The following is a 12,209-nucleotide window of genomic DNA, read 5'->3' on the forward strand; positions in this document are numbered from 1 at the left end:
TTATACTGCCCCAGTGACAGGACTCTTGTACCCAGTATATAAATATAAAATGGGCGGAGCCATCTGAGGGGCGGGGCTAGTGCTCCTCCATCTTCAAAAGTCACCAGCCGCCACTGTATATAGTACCTTTCAAGGTTAACCATAACCAAGACACTAGGGTCCACCTTGTCTAATGAAAAGTAGTGCCCCCATCCTTTACCTATGAGAACATCTAATATTTAACTGAAGCTCCACCCACATTAAGTCCCAAATTCCCCCCTTCTAAGTCATGCGTCCAAAATGTTTGTCTCAGGTGGAGCTTCTGTAACATACATACTTTGCTGGATAAACACAGCAGATTTTCATAATCAAATGATGTATTGCAGGGTCGTACTGGTTCAATCTCTATTGGTGACCACATAAATCGTTTGAGAAAAAAAACTAAAAACGAAATCATGTCTTTATGCATGACTTACTAATGACCTATTTCTTATTTGGAAACAGTCATCAGTTGATGCTATGAGGTTACCTGTGGCACCGAACAATATCTCTAAAGCAGAAGAACATGGCTCTATTAAAAACAATGCAATTTTCTCTCCCATATTTTGTCTCCAATAATGTTATACATTAACGATGTACTTACCTGAGTGGTCGACGGATTGCTGCGCTAAAATCCCTGGGTGCTCTAAGTCTGAGGTCTGGCTCGTCAGGCAGGGTAGCTTCCACTGCATTATCCCCAGACTCGTTATTCCCAAGCGTGTTGTTGAGCCGAAGCACATGTTAGCCACGCTAACCCCTTCTCTGCGTCTACATTTGCAAGCACGATAAATCGTACTCACATGCGTGAGACTGAGCTAATACTTAAAGGAGTCACCGGCTGGATAGTACTCGCCAAAGGACAGCACCCAGTAAAGTAGCATTCCTGCATATCCTGATTATGTCACACAAGGGCCTTTAAAAGCCTCTGAAGTCCTTCATTCCTTAGTGTCTCCAGCTCCCTTACTAGGTGTTCCTGGTTCCTTTGCCTCTACTTCTCTACTGTCCTCCGGCTCATGACCTTTGGCTACCCATTACGTCTCTGATTCTGCTGGCTCCTTCTGGCCTTATGCATCTCTGAACTAATCTGACCATGGACTCTCACCTCTCTTTTGCCTTCTGTTTGGATTGTTGTCTGGTGGACTGTCCTTCTGTTAGAGACCTTGGCCTTCCTTACCTTGCTGCTGCCTTGTGGATGGACCTTCTGTCTGTCCTTGGCTTTCTCCTGACTACGATTTCGGATTTACCTCGGCACATTAACAGCATCTATAACTTTTCTTTAGAGAATACAGCAGTACTCATATTTTCCGTATAGGTGGTTGTGCCTACTTCCTCTCTAGCCAACCTGTTCCACTTCAGGTTTTTTGGCAGAGGTGTATGGAAGAGAGTGCTAAATATCTGCAAGTGGATTCCAACACAGCAACTCTCAGGTATTCCTTACAAGGAGACAACCACACTGTTTACAACAGTGTGGCAAAACTGCTGCTATATAGCGCTCCACACCTGTGCATGCTGAGCCTAACTAGGTATGCTGTTAAACAAAGGATAGTAAGATAACCCAGTAAATTTAATAAAATAAATAAAACTGGATCTTTTTCTTTTTTTTAAAAAAATAGTTTGTTCTACCTAAATCATGAAAGTTTAAAAGGAGCAGTAATGTCAAAAACAAACTTTCATGATTTAGACAGAGTATTAAGTTTTAAACCACTTTCCACTTCTATCTAATTTGCGTTGTTCCCTTTGTATCCCTTGCTCAGGGGCACCAATCCACTACTGGGAGCTAGCTTCAGATTGGTGGCTGCTCACATATGCCTCATCATTGGCTCACACAATGTGCTCAGCAAATTCCCAGTAGTGCATTTCTGCTCATTTAACAAAGGATACCAATGGAATGAAGCAAATTTGATAATAGAAATAAATTGGAAAGTTGTTTAAAATCGTATGCTCTATCTGAATTATGTCCCTTTAATTTTTACTTTTATGTCTCTTTAATATTTGGAAAGCACACACTTTTGGTAGTAACTTGTGATTTATAGTAACAATATATCTATATCGTACTTGCTGATTTCGTTAAAGTTATGGTAAACCTTAAAGGGACATTAAACCCCCCAAAAATCTTTCATTATTCAGATAGAGGATACCATTTTTAAAAAGTTTCCAATTTACTTCTATTATCAAATGTATTTCATTCTTCTTTGTTGAAGAGATACCTAGGTAGGTAGCGTGCACATGCCTGAAGCCCTACATGACAGGAAATAGTGTTGCCATCTAGTGCTCCTGCTAATGTATAAAATTGTTGCAAAACTGCTGCTATATAGTGCTTTATACACGTGCACACTCTTGAGCTTGCATTTCTGCTTTTCAAATAAGGATAACAAGAAAACAAAGAAAATTTGATAATAGAAGTAAATTAGAAAGTTGTTTAAAATGTTATGTTCTATCTAAATCATGAAAGAAAAAAAAAAGGGTTTTATGTCCCTTTAACTAAACAAATGCCATATATTTAATCTTTGCCATTAAAAAAGTATATGTCATGCCACTCGCTGCTCCGTCTCCTTGTGGCCATTGCCACAGACGCTGTTGGCTGTCTTCCTGTTGCCATGGCCGCTGCCATGGAAGCGGCGGATCCTTCTGGCGCTCGGCGATGATGCCATCGCTGCACACCGGGTCCTTTCGATGCCGGTCCGGATCAGTGATTGCCTCCTTGGCGCAAATCTACACCTATGTAAGTACCTTACTTACATTCCCTGCCCAAGTATAGGTTTAGCTTTGTATTCCTGGGTGCTGTTTGAATTGCTGTCTCTTGATTGCCTTACTGTTGATGAACTCTGCTTGCCTCTGACCTCGCTCCTGCTTAACCCCTGAACTGCTGGATTGTTTTACCGTTGCTGAACTCTGCTTGTCTCTGATTACTCTCTGCCTAAACCCCTTGGTACTGTGAAGGATTGTCTGCCTGGCATTGACCTCTGCCTTCCACTGACCACTCTCTGCTGCTTAAACCCCTGAACTGCTGTTACTGTGGATAGCCTTTTTGTTGCCGAAAAAAGGCTAGCCTGACTATTCTCCAGTTAACCCCTGTAGTGCCGTGAAGGATTGCCCTCTCTAATTTGAGTACTGCTTACCTCATTTACTTATCTGTTCTCTTGTTCTGGGATATTTCCTTATCCTACCACTTGACAGCGGGATAAGAAGTTTGGTCTGATAGGGAAATATCCTACAAGCATTACAGTATAAGTGTACATTTTCTGTTTTTAATCCATCTGTTAAAGGGTTAAATTAGTGCATATAGTAATGCTTCTATTGTAATGTTATGCCAGCCCACTTGGATGATTTTTTTTTTTTTAAATGACAAATCCAGTGAACATCCAATCAGCGTGTGCGTCATTTGAGAATCTTGAAGTCCAGCCCCTCTAACCCTCTGAGTGCTAAGCACTTTCCCACCTGGGTGCTAAGGTTTTTTTAAGGTGTTTTTATTTTTTTATTTTTTGAACAAATTTTTGTTTTCAATTTGTAAACTTTTTTTCAGACCCCCAAGACTTACACTTTTGGAAAGGTTAGGTGATTACCTTTCCAATGGTGGGTCTTGGGGGTCTGTAGCTGCTTAGATACCTGAGATACAGGCTTCTAAGCAGCATGCCCCCTGCTCCTATACTTAACATTGTTAAGTATAAATAAAGTTGCGCGGTGACGTCATCACGTTATTGCGCATGACTCACCACGCAAAATGGGAAGCCCCGGCGATGCCTGTCACTCTACAGGCACGATCGCCGGGGTAGGAGCGGGTGGGAGCACCCAGATCTCCCTCAAGATGGGAAACTCTGTGACGGCTCAGAGCCGTCATTAGCACTCAAAGGGTTAAATCCCTTAGAAAGCCAATATGTAGAGATTGGAGATGACTGCTCTATACATCACAGCCCAGTCAAAAGAGGAAATGAAGGGGGGCAGAGGAACAGACAATACCAATTAGGATTATAAATCTTTTATTATAAAATATATATACACTTTAAAAAAATAATTATGTGGTTTTACTTGCAAACTAATTTATTTTTCATTGCGACATTCTTATAGTCTGAAATTTACCATCACTTTAAGGAGATAAGCCTCAAATTCCCATGCTTGTCCTGAGGATAATCAGAGAGCATACAGAACGTGCTGGCACAGAAACTTTCTTTTACTCCTCAGTTCAATGAAGTCTACCCTAACATTTTGCAAAATTATAGACAAATCCCGACAGAAGAGTAAAGTGTGCACTAATGATGCTGATCGGATGTCTGTTTTCTTTTTTTCACCATACAGATAAGATTTGTTAATTGTGGACATGATACAAGCCCCACTGGTTCTCTGAGCAGCTGCAGTATTTAATATGTTGCTACACTAAGAATATCTAGCTATGCCTCACATTCACGTGCAGAGAAAAATGCTAACACTAAAACAGTGATAACTTTAACTAGAACCCTTTTTTACAGTACATGTATATTGCAACTATGTTTCTATTCAAAGATATAATTAATCTATGTGCTTTTACATTTTGACTGGAATATCCCTTTAAAGATCAGTTACTCAGGTCAGCTGAACGTTAGTTTATTAAAACTAAGATTTTAATAAAGAAAAGAATACCCTAGTATACATCATTAAACATTTTGCTTCTCATTTGCATCTGGGACAGAGGATTAATACAAGCCCATGTAAATCATTTATAAGTCTATTAACCTTGCATTGCACATAGGTCAACATTTTACATAAATAATGGTAAAAAAGGAAATATAAATATTATATAAAATACCTGAACAAAAGCAGCACAGCTTGAAGGAACGTCTGGAAGTTATTGTTTCTGTTAATTTGGGTGTTATCCCTCATAGCAACTTTACCAAAAACCTAAGCATAAGAAATCATTTGTATTAGTTTTTGTGATTCAGGTTTTACAGCATTTGAATTTGCTCAATGGAACCATTTAGCAAGATGTGAGCTATTAGATGTTAATTACATTAAGAAGCAGGACACCTGAACATTTGTTTGATATTTTGTTAAAGGACCACTCAATGCTGTAGAATTACATAATTAACAAGTGCATAATAAAAAGACAATGCAATAACATAAATAAGCAGATTTTTTTTTTCTGAGAAATTATTTTTTTCTCCCATTTTCCGGCCCCCTGTATCATGTGACAGCCATCAGCCAATCACAGATTAGTATACGTATACCCTGTAAGCTTGGGCACATGCTCAGTAGGATCTTGTTCCCCAGAAAGTGTGTATAAAAAAAGACGGTGCAAAATTTGATAATGGAAGTAAATTGAAAGTCTCTTAAAGCTGCAAGCTCTTTCTGAATCATAAAAGTTTATTTTGACTTGAGTGTCCCTTTAACAAATAATAACATTTGAAAAAATAACATCATGGCCGGATTCATTGTAGAATGAATAATTTAGCACATTGCAATTAAAGAGACATTGACATGAAAATTACATTTCCATGATTCAGAAGAAGGGTGCAACTTAAAAACGTATTTCTTCTCCATGAGGACAAGCTGAGGTAACAAGAGTGCACGTGAGAGCTGCCATACAGTGTTCAACACACTTGTATGCCCCTGAGCCTATCTCAGTATGCTCTCACAGAAAGGAGCTAATTTTGTAACAAAGAATACCAAGAGAAGGAAATCTGAAAACAGAACTAAGTGGATTTTTTTCTTATATGCACTGTATGCTCTGTCTGAATCATGAAAGTTTAATTTTGACTTATATGTTCCTTTAGGAGATAGGCTTTCAAGGGACAGTCAACACCAGATTTTTTTGTTGTTTAAAAAGATAGCTAATCCCTTTATTACCCATTCCCCAGTTTTGCACAACACAGTTATATTAATATACTTTTTACCTCTGTAATTATCTTGTATCTATGCCTCTGCAGACTGCCCCCTTATTTCAGTTCTTTTGACAGACTTGCATTTTAGCCAATCAGTGCTTACTCCAGGGTAACTTCACGTGCATGAGCTCAATTTTATCTATATAAAACACATGAACTAATGTCCTCTAGTGGTCAAAATGCATTCAGATTAGAGGCAGTCTTCAATGTCTAAGAAATTAGCATATGAACCTCTTAGGTTTAGCTTTCAACTAAGAATACCAAGAGAACAAAGCAAAATTGGCGATAAAAGTAAATTGGAAAGTTGTTTAAAATTACATTTCCTATTTAAATCATGAAAGTTTTTTTGGGACTTGACTGTCCCTTTAATTGTGTATACCTTGTATTTACTTCAAAAGGAGTCAAAATTACACTTCATGGTTGTTAGAGCATACGATTAAAAAAACAAATTCCAATTTACTTCTATTTCAACATTTGCTTCTTCTACTGGCATACTTTGTTGAAGAGTAAACCTACTGTAGGTAGGTTGATAGGAGCTCAGGAGCGTGCATGTGACGTTAACACTTTAAGGCAGCAGGGTTTGTAACAATGTATAACATTGCTACAAACACTGCTGCTATATAGTGCTAAAATCATGAGCCTGTAAAAAAAAGTTTCAATATACTTTTGTTATCAAATGTAATTTTCTTTGTATCGTTTGTTGGAGAATGAACCTAGGTAGACCCATAGGCGTTCAGGAGTGTGCACCTATATAACATTTTACAAACATTGTTGCAAACACTGCTGTCATAGAATGCCTAAAGGGACACTGAATAAAAAAAAAAAATTATTTCATGATTCAGATAGAGCAGCAATTTTAAGCAACTTTCTAATTTACTCCTATTATCAATTTTTCTTTGTTCTCTTGCTATCTTTATTTAAAAAGCAGGAATGTAAAGCTTAGGAGCCGGCCCATTTTAGGTTCAGGGGTTAAAAAGACTGTGTACATTTTTTTAATGGAAGTAAATTGGAAAGTTGTTTAAAATGGATGCTCTATCTGAATAATAAAAGTTTAATTTTGACTTGAGTGTCCCTTTAAGCTTTACATTCCAGTTTTTTAAATAAAGGTAGCAAGAGAACAAAGTAAAATTGATAATAGGAGTAAATTTGAAAGTTGCTTAAAATTACATGCTCTATCTGAATCATGAAAAAAAATAATTGGGTTCAGTGTCCCTTTAAATACATGTACACAATCCTGAGCTCTAGGTTTACTCTTCAACAATGGATACCAAGAGAATAAAGCAAATGTGATAAAAGTTGTTTATTGTAAAGTTTTTATTTTAATGGCATGCTCCAGCTCAATTATAAAAGCTTAATTTTGACTTTCCTGTCCCCATAATATACACGGTATCATAGCTACGTTATTCTCCTTTGTTGACCTGTTAGCAATCATCATAGCTTAAAGGGACAGGTAACCCAACATTTTTATTTCATGAGTTAGGTGGAACAAACCATTTTAAACAACTTTCCAGTTTACTTCTATTATCAATTTTCTTTTATTCTCTTGATATCATTTGTTGAAAGTTAAGCAGTGCACTACTGGTTTCTAACTGAACACATGGGTAAGCCAATGACAATCGGTATATATATGCAGCCACCAATCAGCAGCTAGAACCTAGATTATTTGCTGCTCCTGAGCTTACCTAGATAAACCTTTCAGCAAAGGATAACAAGAGAAGGAAACAAATTAAATAATAGAAGTAAAATGAAAAATTGTTTCAAATTGTATTCTCTATCTGAATCATGAATGTTTAATAATGACTTTACTGTCCCTTTAAGATAAGGTAAATCAGTAGTTCTGTTCAGCTGTAATTATAGTAATAATGAAGAGCTATGCATAATGTTGTTTACTGGGGGCCATTTGGGATCAATACAATAAAACCCCAGCACTATGTATCTATCTGCCAGCATATTTGTTTGAGTCACACACTGTACATACATCCTGGGAGTCATTAAACAGAAGTTCCCCGCAGTGCACTGGTTTTGCTCAATTACAGCACTTTAATTCAATTTAATCTGCAGATTGTTTAATGCAACATAATGCCAATACATTCTATATAGCTAGTTAACTGAACGGAATTGTAATTGGCAGTTACACATATGACTCAGCAGCCGTGATCAACTCCAGACCTCTAATGCATTGGAGCTGACTTTAACTATGTGTTTAACACCATTGCAAGGTTAAACACATAGGTTTAGGCAAGTGATAGTGAAATAAAATGCTTTAACACATTAGAAGATTTACTTTTAGCAGCTTCATATCCATTTAAAGGGACATTTAACACTTGGTAATAATAAGTGATTGTAATATAAAAACAATTAATTTGCTAAATACTTTTATTATTTATTTTCGTACCCTTTTCTAAAAATTGTCCAATAGCTTTAAAAAAATGAAGGTGCAGATTCCAGACTTAAAGGGACAGTCTACTCCAGATTTGTTATTGTTTAAAAAGATGGATAATCTCTTTATTACCCATTCCCCAGTTTTGTACAATTAACACCGTTATATTAATATAGTTTTTACCTCTATAATTACCTTGTATCTGCAAACTGCCCCCTTATCTCAGTTGTTTTGACAGACTTGAATTTTAACCTGTCAGTGCTGACTCATAAATAACTCCACAGGTGTGAGCACAGTGTTATCTATATGGTACACATGAACTAGCACCTTCTAGCTGTGAAAAACTGTCAAAATGCACTGAGATAAGAGGCTGTTTTTAAGGGCTTAGAAATTAGCATATACACCTACCTAGGTTTAGCTTTCAACAAAGATTACCAAGAGAACAAAGCAAATTTGATGATAAAAGTGAATTGGAAAGGTGTTTAAAATAATATGCCCTATCTGAATCAAGTTTAATTTTGACTAGACTGCCCCTTCAACACTGCTAAAATTCACAAAGTCATTGGTTGCACACTCTAGTGACCTATTTATAACTGTCCCTAAGAGTCATCAGCAGAGAAATACACTTAGGTTATAACATGGCTTCACCTATTGCTTTAGAAACATTAAAACTGTACACTTATTATTTCAGTATTTAAAGAGACATTCAAGTCCAAAAAAAACTTTCATGTTTCTAATAGGGCATGTCATTTTAAACAACTTTCCAATTTACTTTTATCACCAATTTTGCTTTGTTCTCTTGGTATTTTTAGTTGAAAGCTAAACCTAGGAGGTTCATATGCTAATTTCTTAGACCTTGAAGGCCGCCTCTAATCTAAATGCATTTTGATAGTTTTTCACCACTAGAGGGCATTAGTTCACATGTTTCATATAGATAACATTTAGCTCATGCACGTGAATTTACCATGGAGACAGCTCTGATTGGCTAAAATGCAAGTCTGTCAAAAGAACTGAAATAAGGGGGCAGTTTACAGAGGCTTAGATACAAGGTAATTAAAGAGGTAAAAGGTGTATAATTATAACAGTGTTGGTTATGCAAAAATGGGGACTTGGTAATTAAGGGATTATATATCTTTTAAAACAACAAAAATTCTGGTGTTGACTGTCCCTTTAAAGGGATACTAAACCCAAATGTTTTTTTTCATGATTCAGATACAGCAGCAATTTTAAGCAACTTTCTAGTTTACTCCTATTATCAATTTTTCTTCGTTCTCTTGCTATCTTTATTTGAGAAAGCAAGAATGTAAGCTTAAGAGCCGGCCCATTTTTGGGACAACACCTGGGTTGCACTTGCTGATTGGTGGCTACATTTAGACACCAATCAGCAAGCGCTACCCAGGTGCTGAATAAAAAAATGGGCCGACTCCTAACCTTACATTCTTGCTTTTTCAAATAAAGATTCCAAGAGAACGAAGAAAAATTGATAATAGGAGTAAACTAGAAAGTTGCTTAAAATTGCAAGTTTAATTTTGACTAGACTACAGTGTTAATTTTGACAGCAAATTTCAATTTAGTCTTAGTTTTAGTCTTTTGACTAAAATGCCATTTTAGTTTTAGTCGTATTTTAGTCATCTGAATTGTTTTAGTTTTAGTCTAGTTTTAGTCGACTGAATCTCCAGTAGATTTTAGTCAACTAAAATCTAAGGGGTTTAGTTAAAGTGTAATGCATTATTTAAGCATTTCTCTATCATTTGCAAACTGATTACATACTCCAGGAGTAAACATAACACCTGTTATTATTTATGGTGTTAAGGTTTAAACATGCAATACAGACACAGATTTAGCCGTTGTGATATATAACATCTTTATTAAACTTAAAATAAAAACAAGTTTCATAAACAAACAGAAGTGCAACTTTAAAATATAAAAAATAAACTGTAAACTGTATTGGCTGTATTGCACATATTACCCAATATAAAAACTTTTACAGTTCTCTGTTAATAATTAAAACAAGTATCAAGTAACTCAACACAACAAAAAGTTTCTGCAGCTAGCACAGGCACAGCATAACTTAAACCGATACTCGTGGGTTATTCTTATTTCCATAGGAAGAATCAATTGATTGTTCAAAGATTCGAAAAAGGTTCGGCAACGATATTAGCACTGCTCTAGAACTTCCAAACTCATTATATACTCCTGGAGTAAAGGTTTATTAACCTGTTTTTATTTATGGTATTGAGGTTTGAACATGCAATACAGATTTAACAGATTTAACTGTTGTGGTACATAACATGTCTTTATTTATCTTAAAATTTAAAAAAATTAAGTTTCGTAAATTTTACAAAAAAGGAAAGCAGTACTTGGATATGGATTGATTATAACAACTTGCATAAAATGTTTTTGTCAGCAAATTTTGATTTAGTTTTAGTCATAGTCTTTTGACTAAAATGTCATTTTGATTTAGTTGTAGTCATAGTTTTTTGACTAAAATGTCATTTTAGTTTTAGTCGTATTTTAGTCATCAGAATTTCTTTAGTTTTATAGTCATTTTAGTCTAGTTTTAGTCGACAAAATTAACACTGCTAGACTATCCCTTTAATGCTTCTACAACTCATTAAATAAACAGATAGTATAATACTGCAGTGCGTGTCAATATAGCAGACAGTTTATACAAAGATTGTTAATGGTATGTAAAATCAAATTAACTTTACCTGCATACCAATGACAGCATAGATAAAGAACAGCATTGCTATTAGGAGAGCGACGTATGGTAAAGCCTAAAATGAAAAAAACAAACAAATCAAGTATTACTTATTAAACAGTTCAGATTAATAAAGACCAGCGTAAGAATATATATAACTTTACTGACACCATTTTGTTTTAGACTCCATTTTAAGATGAGTTCATTATATTTCTTCATAATGTGTTTTAATATGCTGTGAGACTATATGCTGACATTAGATTTTGTTTTTCAGTATAAATCTTTGATTTATATATTTTTACTGGGCTTCTTTGTTCTAACTTATGCTGTGTAAATGGTGTGATAATGATACATCATTGTTTAACCCCATATACTTAGGGTGACCATATTGCCGCTTTAAAAAGGGACACATATGAGAAATACATATGTCAGGGTTCTTATACAAAACATTTCTTTTAACAGCCCTGAAAACATGTATTTTTCATATGTGTCCCTTTTTAAAGCGGCAATATGGTCACCCTACATATACTGTAACCATTGTCTATAAAGGTATGTTATGCCTTATAATAAACAGAACAGTGATTAGACTTTACTTGCTGGCTGTCTGATTGTTGTTCCTGAGATATCTCGTCAAGTAACCCATTCAGTTCCATGTGAAGGTGTAGAATACTGAAGTGTCAAGTGATACCCCCGGCTATAAGATAACGCCTAACAACCAGTAAATAAAAAGGTCCATAAAAAAGGACTATCAAGGTAATGTATTAAATAACTCACCATTAAAATATTTATTTTTTAAATGATTATAATATATGAGACAATCATAAATACAATTTGCTTCTCTATTTTCAATATGAACACAAATAAAAAAGCTGTAACTTTAACGAGATCTGACAATTTTGGCCCCCAATTATGAAGCTGCTTAGGTAGCGTTGGAGCTGCCACTATGCAGGCTCGCTCATGCATGACAACTGTTCTTAGCGTGTTCGCAACTTTAGAGGTTGCGAACATCAGGCATCCTGGTGGCGCGCAGGCAGGGGGGGTTGCACGCTAGACTACCTGTGCAATCTGAAATTACAGCAGTGGATACTGATCCAGAGGCCCTGAATGTGTGTGGACAGGATTTCTCAATAAGAACCTTGTCCACACAGATCTTCATAAATGGAGGCCTAGGTCTGGCATCCGATGATCAATTTTGTCCCCTTTATTGTGTTCTGAAGGTGGCTAGTCTTTACCTTCATTTTGTTATTTCTATATCTGC

The 12,209-nt window shown here is 36.0% G+C and overlaps 1 protein-coding gene across 1 annotated transcript in view; it reads right to left on the bottom strand.

Moving 5' to 3' along the window:
- The window catches only part of CACNA1D (calcium voltage-gated channel subunit alpha1 D), a 764,995-nt gene that overhangs the window by 133,525 nt on the left and 619,261 nt on the right, over window positions 1-12,209 (bottom strand). Inside the window, 2 exon segments of the mRNA XM_053689359.1 lie at window positions 4,799-4,890; window positions 10,962-11,027. Coding sequence (XP_053545334.1) covers window positions 4,799-4,890; window positions 10,962-11,027 — 158 coding nt within the window.

This window comes from Bombina bombina, chromosome 7 (assembly GCF_027579735.1).
Source record: "Bombina bombina isolate aBomBom1 chromosome 7, aBomBom1.pri, whole genome shotgun sequence".
Taxonomy (NCBI): Eukaryota; Metazoa; Chordata; class Amphibia; order Anura; family Bombinatoridae; genus Bombina; species Bombina bombina.